The sequence below is a fragment of the Schistocerca americana genome, chromosome 10 (assembly GCF_021461395.2).
Source record: "Schistocerca americana isolate TAMUIC-IGC-003095 chromosome 10, iqSchAmer2.1, whole genome shotgun sequence".
NCBI lineage: Eukaryota > Metazoa > Arthropoda > Insecta > Orthoptera > Acrididae > Schistocerca > Schistocerca americana.
In genome coordinates this window covers 194,782,300-194,798,439 of record NC_060128.1, presented here as the reverse complement: position 1 = coordinate 194,798,439, position 16,140 = coordinate 194,782,300, and the positions used below count along the sequence as shown (strand labels likewise).

The 16,140-nt window shown below is 47.2% G+C and overlaps 1 protein-coding gene and 1 non-coding gene across 2 annotated transcripts in view; both read left to right on the top strand.

The window, feature by feature from the left end:
* LOC124552241 overlaps nucleotides 1–12,279 on the top strand; it is a 46,984-nt gene extending 34,705 nt beyond the window's left edge. Inside the window, exons 3-4 of the mRNA XM_047126523.1 lie at nucleotides 3,905–4,048; nucleotides 12,217–12,279. Coding sequence (XP_046982479.1) covers nucleotides 3,905–4,021 — 117 coding nt within the window. The 3' untranslated portion in view covers nucleotides 4,022–4,048; nucleotides 12,217–12,279. The remainder of the gene's footprint in view (nucleotides 1–3,904; nucleotides 4,049–12,216) is intronic.
* A 1,120-nt stretch (nucleotides 12,280–13,399) lies between these two features.
* On the top strand, nucleotides 13,400–13,474 carry Trnas-cga. The gene has a single exon. It is a non-coding gene; the product is annotated as a tRNA-Ser (tRNA).
* Nucleotides 13,475–16,140: the final 2,666 nt, after the last annotated feature.

Genomic DNA, 16,140 nt, shown 5'->3' with positions numbered 1-16,140 from the left:
ATGTGGAAGACAGTGTGGAGAAAACATAACAAGATTTCCTCATATGAGCAGTTAATGACAGAACAAAAGTGTTGCGAGCTACTCAGAATACGTAATGCTCTATTGCAACTGCGATAAATTTGTCCAAAATCAGCTAGCACGTGCCAATCAGCATCAGAAGGTGGCCACGAGAAGAAAGCCTCCCTCATCTTAGTTCACAAACCTGAGCTATCAACTTTAAAGAAAACTCCACACACTGCTGTTGCCACCAAAGTGACGAGCGAAAATATTCATTTCACATAAAAACAGGAGGACTCAGCAAAAAACTTCCGACTAAATGCGTACAAAACGCATATTAGGTTTGTATTGGGATGGAGTGGTTTTCTTCCGATTGATCAGCATCTTAGTGCCAAGCACAGTTGTGAGGGCAACTCATTTGATTCGATGTACCAAGATTCTGGAGTGAAAGCAGGCGATTCTCTCTCTCGCAGGCTGGACAGCACCACGGCAGTATACACAAAAGGCAAAATACGGTGCCCACTTATACTGTGGGGGCAGCAGCGGCGGCTAGGCAGTCCTTGCACCGGCGAGGACACACGCCGGCTCTACCAACAAAAGCACGGAACGGGCCTCGGCTCCACTTCAGCGGCCCAGGGGCGCTCAGCCCTGTAACGAGAGCCACTGGCTGCCTTCTGGCGACAAGCAGGAACTTGAGATCGGACCGGTAGCCCGCCCCTCCTGCAAGAAACACGCGAAACCTTCCTCCCGAGCAAACGTGCCCAATACTCTTCAATGAAGTAACCACTAACTGGTTGCAGAAAAATGAATCAGTACCGCATAGCGATGTGTGACAGTTTGTTTAATAACTGAAAAGGTTTCTGTTTGCTTCTCAGACGAATGTAGTTTGTGATCATCAGGCTCATTCCCGACACACTGCGTGTGCAATTTTAGTGTTTAGAAGAGGGACTCGGACACCCATTGTTTCTAAGTAGTCACCCAGCCACAGTTACCTGGCTCTTTTTAAACGTGTCCGTACTGGTGTTTTATACTTGATTTTCTCTAGTTATTCTGATGTGTTCTGTCTAAATTTTATGTATATCCTTGCATGTATATCCTGATGTCAATGTTGTTTTACAAATGCTTGTTTGCTGATAGAGCTTGGTTTTAAAATTAATTGTTATGTTTTTAATAGATTTTATCACCATCGCCTCTGTTTATTTCATTCCACATCTTTTTCTGATGTGCAAAAAAGCTCGAAGGCATCCATCGTTCTACCCTTGCCCAGTATTGTGCCGTGTGTAACAGCTTCTGTGGAGAAAATAGAGGAGTAACCCATTGAATTACAGACCCATGAGATTGACCTCAATCTGCAGTAGGGTTTTGGAGCATATACTGTACTCGAACATTATGAATCACCTTGAAGAAAATGACTTATTGATACGTAACCAACACAGCTAGCTCTTTATTCCCTTGAAGTAATGAGTGCTGTCGACAAGGGATCTCAGATCGATTCTATATTCCTAGATTTCCAGAAGACTTTTGATACTGTTCCTCAGAAGCGACTATTAATCAAATTGCGTGCATATGCAGTATCGTCTCAGTTGTGTGACTGGATTCGTGATTTCCTCTCAGAGAGGTCACAGTTTGTAGTGATGGACGATAAATCATCGAGTAGAAGAGAAGCGATATCTGGCGCTCCGCAAGGTAGTATGATGGGCCCTCTGTTGTTCCCGATTTAGGTGATAATCCGAGCAGTCCCCTTAGATTGTCTGCAGGTGAGGCTGTAATTTACCGTCTAGTAAAATCATCAGACGATAAATTCCAATTACAAAATGATCTAGGGAGAATTTCTGTATGGTGCGAAAAATGGCAGTTGGCACTAAACAAAGAAAAGTGCGAGGTCATCCACATGGGTAGTAAAAGAAATCCGATAAATTTTGGGTATACAATAAATCGCACAAATCTAAGGGCTGTCAATTTGACTAAATACCTAGGAATTACAATTACGAGGATTTAAACTGGAAAGACCACATAGTTAATACTGTGGGGAAGGCGAAACAAAGACTTCGCTTTGTTGGCAGAACACTTAGAAGATGCGACAAACCCATTAAAGAGACAGCCTACATTACATTTGTCCGTCCCCTGCTGGAATATTTCTGGGCGGTATGGGATCCTTACCAGGTAGGATTGACGGAGGACATCGAAAAAGTGCAAAGAAGGGTAGCTCGTTTCGTGTTATCGCGCAATAGGAGTGAGAGTGTCACTGATATGATACGCAAATTGTGGTGGCAGTCACTAAAACAAAGGTGGTTTTCTTTGCGGCGAGATCTATTTACGAAATTTCAAACATCAACTTTCTCTTCCGAATGCGTAAATATTTTGTTGGGATCCACCTACGTAGGGAGAAATGATCATCATAATAAAATAAGAGAAACCAGAGCTCGAACGGAAAGATTTAGGTGTTCCTTTTTCCCACGCGCCATTCCAGAATGGAATGGTAGGGAAGTAGTATGAAAATGGTTCGATGAACCCTCTGTCAGGCACTTAAGTGTGAATTGCAGAGTAACCATGTAGATGTAGACTGTTAAAGTACAAAAATTTTAAGTGAGTTAACAGAGCAGTAGTTGGTAGCTGACCCTCAACATAAACAAATGCAGCATATTGTGAAAACATGAACAGAAATATTCATTACTGTATGCTTACATGACTGCAGAACAATCAGTGGAGGTAGTTACATCCATATGATACATACATAGAGCGATTTAAAGTGGAGTGACCACATAATAAAACTAATCATAGGAAAGGCAGACTGAGGTTCTTTGGAGGAATCCTCAGGCTACATAGTCTGTCGAGAAACGAAGTAGGCTACAAAACACTCGTTCGACCAATACTTGAATATTGTTGCTCAGTCTGCCATCTGTACCACATATGAGTGGTAGTGGAAATAAAGAAGATCCAAAGGAGAGCTGTGTGTTTCGTTACAGGTTCATTTAGAAAACACGAAAGCATCACAGAGATGATCAACTGACTCTTTGGCAGACGCTGCAAGAGAGGCGTTCTGCATCAAGGTGTGGTATAGTGTTAAAATTCCGAGAGCGTACATTTCTATAAGAGTATATTGCTTCGTCCAATGCACATCTGGCAAAAAGGCCACGAACGCAAAATACAGACACAAGCAAACATGAAGGCTTACTACTTATCATTCTTCTTACAACCCATTTGAAATCGGAAGTGAAAAGGAGGACAGTGACAGTGGTACTCAGAGGCCCTCCACAATATACCACAAGTAGGCTTGCCATGTACAGATGAGATATATAAATGCAGTCTCAATAATAGGACAAGTTTTCCTATGAAAGAGAAATATGATAGTATCATATGATAACAGAACTGACATGAGGGTAACAGTTACTTCAGAAATGTGATACTACAAGAGAACTCTGAAGATCAGACGTACAATTTCAGTAGCAAATGCTGAGGCATTGCATCACATTGCTTATAAAAGGGGTTTATGCCATGAGCTGAATAGAGGAGATGGCAGATAGGTAGGACACAACAGGAAGCATCAGGTAATCAGCAGTTTGGCGATGGAGGAAAGTGTGGAGGGTTTAAGTTATTGAAGGAGAAAAAGGCACGAATACAAGGTTCACGGGATGTAGGATGCAGTAGTTGTGTAGATGTGAAAAGACCTGAACAAAACAGACCAGCACTGAGACACTCATCAGACCAGTCTTCAGACCAATGACTACAAAAAAGGTATACCTCATTCTGTAAGCCTCCCTACATCCGATACAGACAAAACGTGTTCTCATTGATCGATTGCGATTTATTTGTGTTAACTATAGCACGAAAGTTAGTAAGTGCTTGTACAGTAACTGTGACATATTTCGTGGCGACGTTTCGGCATACTCGATGCGTTTGTCTTCAGGAAGAGGCAGAGCCGTCAAAGCCGGAGTTGCGGCATCGAGGAGCCAGGCGGGTGGAGGCGGAGGCCGAGGCGTTGGCGGAAGCGGAGGAGGAAGGGCCGCAGGGGGGCGACCTCTAGGCCCCCCACCGCGCCCCCCACACACAGGTAAGCTCCAAACCCCACAGGGCAGCTGGCTCATTATTTCGATTATGTTGGCCAGTCAGCAGATGTCAAATGGGTTAGCGACTACAGCCCACAAATACCAGCCTGAAATGTATCTCACTGTAAATTTAAGCACATACCGATGCGTGACGAGAACTCAAAAACCTGCAGTGAAAAATTTGTACAGCTGCTGCAGAAACATACGAGCGACATCTGGAGCTGCAGTCCCACATTTTTCAAAGCACTGCTCATGAATGGCAGTCCTTGTGGGGCCCAGGCACATGAATATCACACTTTCCTCCACCAAACATCTCGATTGTTCACAGCATGTGGCCTGTCGCCGAGTGGTACGGTTAGCCTGATGTAGCATGAACAGCCTGAATGTGAGGCTCAGATAACCACTCGCCGTGCCACACATAAACAATGAAGTGACAAAAATCATGGGATACTAATATGCTCATATACAGATGGCAGCAATTCGCATACACAAGGTATAAAAAGTCAGTGCATTAGTGGAACTGTCATTTGTACTCAGGTGGCTCATATGAAAAGTTTCTGACGTGATTGTGGCCACACAACAGGAATCAAAAGACATTGAACGCGCAATGGTAGTTGAGGTTAGATGAAGGGATATTAGATTTCGGAAATCGTTTGGAAATTCAGTATTCCAATATCCGCAGTGTCAAGATTGTCCCGCAAATACAAGATTTCAGGCATTAGCTCTAACCACAGGCAACACAGAGGCCAATGGTCTTCACTTAACGACCGAGAGCGTCGGCGTTTGTCAAGAGTTGTCAGTGCTAACAGACAAGCAACACTGCTTGAGATAACCACATATCCGTTAAGGCAGAATGGCAAAATTTGGCATTAATGGGCTGACGCAACTGGCTTCGCTAGCAGCACAACACTACCTGTCGCACCTCTCCTGGGCTCGTCAGAACCTAGACGACTGAAAAATCGTGGCCTGTTCAGACGGGTCCTGGTTTCAGTTGGTCAGAACTGATGGTAGGGTTCGTTTGGTGCAGACCCTACGAAACCGTGGACCCAAGTTGTCAACAAGACACTGTGGAAGCTGGTTATGGTTCCATAATGGTGTGAGCTGTGCTAACATGGAATGGACTGGGTTCAGTTGATCTACTCTTTTTATGGATAACTATGCACCGTGCCACAATTATTCGTGATTGCTTTGGAGAACATTCCCGACACTTTGAACGAATGATTTGGCCACCCAGGTCACCCATCACCTGGCACAAATCCCACCGAACATTTACGTGACGTAATCGAGGAGTCAGTTGGTGCACAAAATTTTGTACCGGCAGCACTTTTGCAGTTGTGAAGGGCTTTTTACTTCTGTACAGAACATCCGATGACTTGATGAGCCCATTCCACACTGAGTTGCTGCACAACTCTGGGCAAAAGGAGGTCCAACACGATATTAGGAGGTGTCCCACGACTTTTGTCACCTCAGTCTGTAGTCACCATAATCTCACAAACTGGTCTTAACGACACCAATTTGGTTTTATTTCTGGGGAGGAGGCACGTCTCCATTTTGTGTAGGACCGCTTCGACTCAGGCCAGTAGTGGTCAACTCACTCACGACCCATTCGCTGTAATGATCCATGCTAGAAATAGACTTTTCCTTTAAAAGAGATGCTGTGCGGATGGGCCTGTTCTGTTCCATTTGTGCTCTCAACACAAATGACGAGTGGTCCAACAAACATAAACTTCAGCAAAGTTCATCCAGCCACCTACAAATCATTCTCAATGTGATACCATAAGAACGACATATCAATAGTCGCACGACGATCGAGGTGCGTGCTTCTTTTCCCTCAGATGGCTGCGTAGTTTAATATTATGTGGCTCATTATCTGGGTACCAACGACAGAATAGTATTTTATCTACAGTTGGTCACTATGGATCATGCTGTGACAGTCAATTTCAAAATTACGATAAGAAAATAATAAACACGGTGGTAACAAATTTACACTATCCAATCAAAAGTATGTGGATACCTCTTACTGGACATTGGCACGGAGCCTGTCCATCCTTCACCTATATGACGCCTTGAACTCTGCTGGGAGCAGTTTCAGTGAGGTATCTGAATGTCTGTAGGCGAACGGCAGCCCATTCGTCCAGAAGATCCGAAACCAGATAAGGTAGTGATTTTGGACACTGGAGTCTGGAGCAAAGTCGACAGTCTAACTCGTCCCAGAAGTGTTCCATTGGGTTCAGGTCTGGAGTCTGGGCAGGCCAGCCCATTCTAGGAATCGTACTGTCCACAAAACACTGCCTCACATATGCACTGTGATGCTTATACAAACAATGATCGTCTCCAAACAGTTCCTGTACTGTATGCAATATACAATGCTCTGCAATGTGTTCATACCCTTCCGCATTGCTTAAGCACAGTTAGGGAACCATATGCTAAGCACGAAAAAGTCTCCCAGACGATAACATCGCCTCCTCTGTACTTCACTGTTGGCCCTACCTTCTGCAGACCCTATTCCACACGTGGTCCACTAAGCCCAACCACTCGTTTCCAGCCGTCTACTGCCCAGTGGCTCCGCTGTTTACCTCACTTGACGGATCAGCTGACGCTGACCACAGGAGTGCGTGGCTTCTGGCCAGCTGCTCGGCCACTGCGCCCCGTGATTTTTAATTCTCTACCAGAGTTTCGTGCTGGCCACACCGCTGACGCCAGTTTGCACTCAGAAGTGATTCCTTCCACTGACTTCGTGCCATTTTTCGCGACCACCCTCCGCAATGCTCGACGGTCCCTGTCTGGTCTCGGTTTAGCCGTGGTCGCTTTTTAACGTTCCCACTTCAGAATCACTTCCCCAACAGCCAGCTTGGGCAGTTTTAGAACAGTTGAAATGTCCCTGACGGATTTGTTACTCAGGTGTCATCCAGTGATGAGCTGATGTTCAAACTCACAAAGTTCTCCTGCCCAACCCATTCCGCTGCTGACAATACAGTACCCCTCGTCCACCTCCAGGTCCGCCTCTGGTGGCATCTGGTGACCAGTCCCACGTTACACAGTTGTGTCCGCATACTTTTGCTCGGACAGTGTATCTTTCTCTGTATTTCAAGAAGGGTTTCTAGTTATTCGCAGACTCCTGCATTTCTCTCAGTGAAGTGATCGAATGTGTATTGGTAATAACTTTCGACAGTGTTGTGAGGCTACACACTGACATTTCAAATTTTTGCTTCGGCTCCAATGCAGAGTATCTCACACGCGAAAGGCAAGCAGTATAAAATATGTAGTTGTTTCTATACATTGTCGTTCTAATGTGTTACGGTCAGTACTTGTAAGACTGCATTGGCAACCGTCTGAATGCTTGTAACTGCACCACAGAGTATAAATATCTACGGAGTGAGCATTTGGATGCGCAGAACGGCAATTCTGTCCGCGACGTTTCTTGCAGTTCAAGTCACGTGATTTTGGGACGGCGCTTAGTGCATTGTGAATGCTACTACTTCGCTGCTGCAGCTAAATCACCTTCAGAAGTACTTGAAACTTTGTATTCCCGTTTTACAGACATCTTAACAGTTTGATACCAGAAACTGAAGTTGGCTCGAATAGGAGTAGAACAATGGTATTGTGGTTTTTCACCACAGTATCGTAGCTCAAATTCCACTTTATTTATTTTTTCGGTAACGGGATATTGCACTTATTCGTATTTTCGAATTAATTACGTATGTGACACTGTAGACGGCGCTAAAGTGTCACGAAAAAACAACGCATTTGGAACTATGAAACTGTTGCAGTAAATACGGTAAGCGATTGCTTGTCCATTAATATTTCCAGTTTTTCTTTGTTTATCCTTCTGCGTTTTATAGACAAGTAAAATATCTAAAACATTTCTCTGCCATCACTTCAGAAAAGTAAATCCATACACTATGCACAAAAAAATACAAGGTCAGTGCTCGAATTTTCGGGTGACAAAAGGAACGACAGCTTTCCTATTGCATTGACACACCTTGTCGATTGTATTCAATTACGTTATAGTGAACTGTACAGAAACTGTCTCATGCAGAGATCTTTAGATGCACACAAGGATCCGAGACCACGCCTAAATTTGAGGAAATTAATCAGGCTGTCGCGTATGAAGTTTATCTGCATATAAACAAAGCACCAATACGTATACACTGACTGTCAGTTTACACATACAAATTTATCTAGCATTTGTATAAGCACGGCCATAAAATCGCAGAAATTACCTTTATAACACCGCGTCTCGATATTTTTCGACATATAAAGAGCGTCATACCAATATGACATTTATAGTTCTACACTCCTGGAAATGGAAAAAAGAACACATTGACACCGGTGTGTCAGACCCACCATACTTGCTCCGGACACTGCGAGAGGGCTGTACAAGCAATGATCACACGCACGGCACAGCGGACACACCAGGAACCGCGGTGTTGGCCGTCGAATGGCGCTAGCTGCGCAGCATTTGTGCACCGCCGCCGTCAGTGTCAGCCAGTTTGCCGTGGCATACGGAGCTCCATCACAGTCTTTAACACTGGTAGCATGCCGCGACAGCGTGGACGTGAACCGTATGTGCAGTTGACGGACTTTGAGCGAGGGCGTATAGTGGGCATGCGGGAGGCCGGGTGGACGTACCGCCGAATTGCTCAACACGTGGGGCGTGAGGTCTCCACAGTACATCGATGTTGTCGCCAGTGGTAGGCGGAAGGTGCACGTGCCCGTCGACCTGGGACCGGACCGCAGCGACGCACGGATGCACGCCAAGACCGTAGGATCCTACGCAGTGCCGTAGGGGACCGCACCGCCACTTCCCAGCAAATTAGGGACACTGTTGCTCCTGGGGTATCGGCGAGGACCATTCGCAACCGTCTCCATGAAGCTGGGCTACGGTCCCGCACACCGTTAGGCCGTCTTCCGCTCACGCCCCAACATCGTGCAGCCCGCCTCCAGTGGTGTCGCGACAGGCGTGAATGGAGGGACGAATGGAGACGTGTCGTCTTCAGCGATGAGAGTCGCTTCTGCCTTGGTGCCAATGATGGTCGTATGCGTGTTTGGCGCCGTGCAGGTGAGCGCCACAATCAGGACTGCATACGACCGAGGCACACAGGGCCAACACCCGGCATCATGGTGTGGGGAGCGATCTCCTACACTGGCCGTATACCACTGGTGATCGTCGAGGGGACACTGAATAGTGCACGGTACATCCAAACCGTCATCGAACCCATCATTCTACCATTCCTAGAGCGGCAAGGGAACTTGCTGTTCCAACAGGACAATGCACGTCCGCATGTATCCCGTGCCACCCAACGTGCTCTAGAAGGTGTAAGTCAACTACCCTGGCCAGCAAGATCTCCGGATATGTCCCCCATTGAGCATGTTTGGGACTGGATGAAGCGTCGTCTCACACGGTCTGCACGTCCAGCACGAACGCTGGTCCAACTGAGGCGCCAGTTGGAAATGGCATGGCAAGCCGTTCCACAGGACTACATCCAGCATCTCTACGATCGTCTCCATGGGAGAATAGCAGCCTGCATTGCTGCGAAAGGTGGATATACACTGTACTAGTGCCGACATTGTGCATGCTCTGTTGCCTGTGTGTATGTGCCTGTGGTTCTGTCAGTGTGATCATGTGATGTATCTGACCCCAGGAATGTGTCAATAAAGTTTCCCCTTCCTGGGACAATGAATTCACTGTGTTCTTATTTCAATTTCCAGGAGTGTATATTTGTTATACATAGCTATGAAAAGTAACTAGTCATCCTGTCAAATAATTGTCTTTACATCCACAGCAGCGACAATACTGCACCATAGCTGTTACTAGAACTCGAACGTGCAGAAACGTATATACACTAAAGAGCCAAAGAAACTGGGACACCTGCATAATATCGTGTGGGCCCCCGTGAGCACCCAGAAGTGCTGCAAAATGACGTGGCATGGACTGAGTTAATGTCTGAAGTAGTTCTGCAGGGAACTGACGCCATGAATCCTGCAGGGCTGTCCATAAATCCGCAAGAGTACGACGGGGTGGAGATCTCTTCTGAACAGCATGTGCAAGGCATCGCGGATGTGCTCAATAATGTTCACGTCTGAGGCAGTTTGGAAGTTTGTGGTAAGGTCTTATGGGACCAAACTGCTGAGGTCATCGGTCCCTAAGCCTAGACATTACTTAATCTAACATAACTTACGATATGGACAAAACACACACACACACACACACACACACACACACACACACACACACACACACATGCCCACGTCTAAGGAGTTTGGTGGCCAGCAGAAGTGTTCAAACTCAGAAGAATGTTCCTGGAGCCGCTCTGTAGCTATTCTGGACGTGTAGGGTGTCGCATTGTCCTGCTGGAATGGTCCAAGTCCGTCGGAATGCACAATGGACACGAATGGATGCAGGTGAACAGACAGGATCCTTACGTACGTCTCACTTGCCAGAGTCGTATTTAGACGTGTCAGGGGTCCCATATCACTCCAGCTGCACACGCCACACACCATTACAGAGCCTCCACCAATTTGAACAGTCCCCTGGTGACATACAGGGTCCGTGGATTCATGAGGTTGTCTGCATACTGGTACACGTCCATCTGGTCGATACAATTTGAAACGAGACTCATCCGACAAGGCAACATGTTTCCAGTCATCAAGACGCCAATGTCGGTGTTGATGGGCCAAGCGAGGCGTAAAGTTTTGTGTCGTATGGTTATGAAGGGTACAAGAGTGGGTGTTCGGCTCCGAAAGCCCATATCGACGATGTTTCGTTGAATGATTCGAACACTGACACTTGTTGATGGCCCAGCACTGAAATCTGCAGCAGTTTGCGGAGGGGTTCCACTTCGGTCACGTTGAACGATTCTGTTCAGTAGTCGTTGGTCGAGTTCTTGCAGGATCTTTTTCCGGCCGCAGCGATGTCGGAGATTTGATGTTTTACCGGATTCCTTATATTCACAGTACTCTCGTAAAATGGTCGTACGGTAAAAACCCCACTTCATCGCTACCTCGGAAATGCCGTGTCCCATCGCTGGGGCGCCGACTACAACACCGCGTTCAAACTCACTTAAATCTTGATAACCTGCCATTGTAGCAGCAGTAACCGATCTAACAACTGCGCCAGACTCTTGTTATGAAACGTCCCCTTAGAATAACTAATGAATTACTGTGCTGATAAACCTCTTACGTTATTTGATTTTCAAACGGATGAGCATAACTGAACGTACTCAAGACTTTTCGCCCTTTACTTATTCTGATCAACAATAAACTGACACACAATAATTTTTTTTTTTTTTTTTAGCGCAACGCAATCTGACTTTCAAAAATCCCCACAAAAGAATAGCCCTGACTAACAATAACCTATACCTTTCATGAATAACTTACCTCACAAAGATCTTCATTACTCGAACTACTGCAATACAGCGAGCGCCAATAGTGCCATCTAAATAAAAGATTCTGACTACTGAAGTCACTAACTACTGATAGACATAGTTAGCAAATGAAAGATTTTGATAGAGAACAAACAATGTATTTACCTTAATAGTGTTCCAAAGTCATCATATATATATCAGTTCAGGATATCCAATATTACGAATTTACTCTTTCTGATGGACACACGTCCAGATCGTCCGCTCTCAAAATTCTGCCATTCCTCTCCCCACATCCACCACTGCTGGCGGCTCATCTCCAACTGCGCAACGCTACGCGCTGTTAACATCCAAATGCCCAACACTACAATGGCGGATAATTCAACAATGCCAACCAGCCACAGACTGCACACAGCACAGTCAGTGATTTTCATACAGCGCGCTACGTGGCATTACCAACATAAAAACCTAAACAGCCTACTTACAGTTATATAGGCGATGGCGCCGTATTCTGCCTGTTCACGTATCTCTGTATTTGAATACGCATGCCTATACCAGTTTCTTTGGCGCTTCAGTGTAAAACAAGGCGAGTATGTGTAATATTCGAGTTTCTTTATTACTCCAAGTTGTACGCAATAGGTAAGCAGTGTCGCCCCAAAATCACGTGACTAGCCCGGTTTGATGCTGAGAACATGCGCACTAGACTATGCTCGCTCTACAGTTATAAGTACCCCCCGAGGTGCACTGCAGCCGCCACTTCTGGACTTGCGTGCCTCTGACGAGACGGGGCCCTGTTGTGTTGCCGGCAGGAAGGCGAAGCTGCTGTGCCGGCGGGTGGTCAGCTACCTGCCGCGGAGCTCCGCCGCCGTCTGGTGAGTCCTGACAGGCGCCACAGCCGTCTGCGTTACGAGGCGCCTCGGCGATCGGCGGGAGTGGCACGCGGGCATTCCTCAGTAATGCCGGCCAGCCAAACACCTCTGCACCAGAATGAGGCAGGAAGGCGTCGACTTCCGCTCGTCTCACATTCTTAGGTCGGGTACCGCGAAACTGGGCAACTCTGTGGCTGATGAGTAGAACACCGCAAGTTCCGTCACAAGATTTCGGAAGAACTTCGCTCGGTGGAAGAGGGTTGGAAATAAACGAACACGTGTCTCGGCTTATCCGTAAATACTTGACCGTTTTTGAGAAAACGACAATGAAAGTTTCCTCCGTAATGTGTGTGCCTTTCACTTCGCCATAATTTCAACTGCAGCAGCGGCACAGCAGGTAGCACGGTGTCCGTTACAGGGTGTGGCTTCAACACGACACTGCACCACACCACTTCGGAGTCAATGCCCGCGAGCTCCTGAATGGCGCGTACCCTCGTCGTCGGATTGGAAGAGGAGGTCTCGTCCCGTGGCCAGCGTGACTACAGGATATGGTACCCCTGGATTTTTTCCTCAGGGGTACATCAAGATGTCTGTCTATGAAACCCACGTAGAACCAAATGGAGACCTGGTCGCTAGGGTCCAAACAACAGACGCCAGGGATCTTTGAGAGTGGGCGGCAGAACTGCTCGACCCGTTGCCATGCGTGCACTGAAACTAGCGGTCGTCACTTTGAACAGTTGAAACTTCCTGGCAGATTAAAACTGTGTGCCGGGCCGAGACTCGAACTCGGGACCTAAAGCTGTGAGGACGGGCTGTGAGTCGTGCTCGGGTAGGTCAGTTGGTAGAGCACTTGCCCGCGAAAGGCAAAGGTCCCGAGTTCGAGTCTCGGCCCGGCACACAGCTTTAATCTGCCAGGAAGTTTCATATCAGCGCACACTCCGATGCAGTGTGAAAATCTCATTCTGGAAACATACCCCAGGCTGTGGCTAAGCCATGTCTCCGCAATATCCTTTCTTTCAGGAGTGCTACTTCTGCAAGGTTAGCAGGAGAGCTTCTGTAAAGTTTGGAAGGTAGGAGACGAGGTAGTGGCAGAAGTAAAGCTGTGAGGACGGGGCGTGAGTCGTGCTTGGGTAGCTCAGTTGGTAGAGCACTTGCCCGCGAAAGGCAAAGGTCCCGAGTTCGAGTCTCGGCCCGGCACACAGCTTTAATCTGCCAGGAAGTTTCATATCAGCGCACACTCCGATGCAGTGTGAAAATCTCATTCTGGAAACATACCCCAGGCTGTGGCTAAGCCATGTCTCCGCAATATCCTTTCTTTCAGGAGTGCTACTTCTGCAAGGTTAGCAGGAGAGCTTCTGTAAAGTTTGGAAGGTAGGAGACGAGGTAGTGGCAGAAGTAAAGCTGTGAGGACGGGGCGTGAGTCGTGCTTGGGTAGCTCAGTTGGTAGAGCACTTGCCCGCGAAAGGCAAAGGTCCCGTGTTCGAGTCTCGGCCCGGCACACAGTTTCAATCTGCCAGGAAGTTTCATATCAGCGCCCACTCCGGTGCAGAGCGAAAATCTCATTCTGGACTTTAAACAGCTACCACGAGCTACATTGTTGTTATCCGGTGTTCGGTGTGCACGTCAGTAACACAGTGAATGTGCATATTCGACCATTGGTTCCCTTTCTCAGTATATTCGGTTCTGGACCTATTATCACCTGCTTCAGTTCGATCCAAAAGGTTTGAGACAAACTGTATTTAGAAACAAAATTATAATGTGAAATAAAAATCTGTCCTTTTTTACTAAACCAGTCGTATATGTACCTAATTTCCTGTTTCTGCTGTTATGTGTACGGTCACAGAGTTGCCCATAAAATCGACAGTTACAAATTTTTTTTTCGCTTTCCAGTGGGTGAATAAAATTTGTGTAAAATTTAAGTCTTATGCTGAATGGTCTGCACCTGTAACTTAACATCAACTTACTTTCGGTTAGTTAGCATTACAAAGTTATCAGCATTAGCAGAAAGTCCCATGATATCTACGAACACTTCTGAAAATAAGATGACTTTATGACCAACTCCAACACAATGCGTGTACTTGTAGCCTCCGCCACTAACATCAGCACCATAAAGGAACACATTGCAGCAGAGCTTCACGATCAATGTTCACTCAAGTTACAGTATCTAAGAATAAAAAGCTGGTGCTCGCTGTTGCCACAAAGTGCCGGGTAGTTATAATTAGACTTTCCCTGTTTAACACCTTAGTTATAACACGGAAACTAATTACCGTACGAGGTCCAAAGTTGGTAGCATCAATGTCAAGGGGGTGGGGAAGTGAAATAATGCAGAATCAATTCAATTCAAACAGTTTTAATGCGCTGCTACTGTACATCATACCATTGCATACCGGTACCATTACTGCTACAAAAGGGCGCCCATCACTGTCCAGAAGAGTTTGAAAGCGCAGGACTGCATTCTGCACAGAAGCAGGTCCGTGGGTATGCTGCCTACCTCTCTTGATATGCTGCGCCTGAGATCAGCACATGAGCGAATGTTTCCCTGGTAAACACAGCCCTTCGGGTAGCCCCACAACCAGAAATCACAGAGAGTGAGATCAGGTGATCGTGCCGGCCAAGCATTTGGAAACGACCGGCTGATAATTCGATCGTTTCCTAATGTGTTTCGGAGAAGCAGGTGAACTGTACGAGCGATGTGCGGTGGGGCCGCGTCTTGCATAAAATCTGTGCAGTTCAATGCGTCCGTCTGCTGTAGGGGGGGAATGGCGTGCTGGCGAAGCACGTCGCAGTAACGCTGACCAGTCACAGTGCACGTCTTTGGTCCTCCAGCGCCAACCTGTTCAAAAAAGAATGGGCCAGTGACGAACGTAGCCGTGAAGCCACACCATACAGAGGAAGTTGGTGCGCAGTGACTGGAGGTGAAGATCCCCGAACTCGGTAATTCTGTGTGTTCACCTCACGCGTCAGAGACAAATGAGTTTCCTGTGTCCACAGGGTGGTTCAAGGCCAGCCCTCTTCAACAGTCAGAGACAAATGAGCTTCCTGTGTCCATAGGATGGTCCAAGGCCAGCCCTCTTCAACAGTCAGAGACAAATGAGCTAACTGTGTCCATAGGATGGTTCAAGGCCAGCCCTCTTCAACAGTCAGAGACAAATGAGCTTCCTGTGTCCATAGGATGGTCCAAGGCCAGCCCTCGTCATCTGCAATCCTTACGAGAAAGTGGAGAACGAAGTCAACATGTCGTCGTGCGCCCGTGGTGCAAGCTGCTGCACGATGCGGATCTTGTACGGATATCATTCGAGGCACGTTCCTTACAGCGGACCACGGGATGTTCAACTGTCGTGACACAGCACACGCACTGCCTGACGATCGGGAATTGCTCGCAGCGTCGCCTGCCGTAGCGACAGAAATTCCGTCAGCCACCTGTGGTGCAACCGGTCGCCGGCCTCTTCCCGGAGCGACGCAACTTCTCCAGTTCTCCTTCACCGTGCTCCGCACAGCAGGTGGAGAAAGAGGTCCCTTCCGTAATGCTTTCAGCCGGCGATGTTCTCGAACTGCAGTTGCAGCATTACTGTTGTTCTGATAACAGAGCTTCACCTTTTGCCCAGGCTCACGTTGACACGCCAACAAGTGACCTGCGGCTGGTCAGGCGTGTGAGACCAGGAATCACGATGACTGGTCACGGCACCTGGTGGCCACAGTTGGAACTGGACGGTGGCGCTGTGACGCATGCAAATCATGCGCCCCGTACTCCGGACATTGATGCTGCCAAGACTGGTACTCGTACGGTAATTAGTTTCCGTGTTATAACGTGTTAAGTAGGGAAAGTTTAATTGTAACCACCCCGTATTACTTTACGATGAGGAC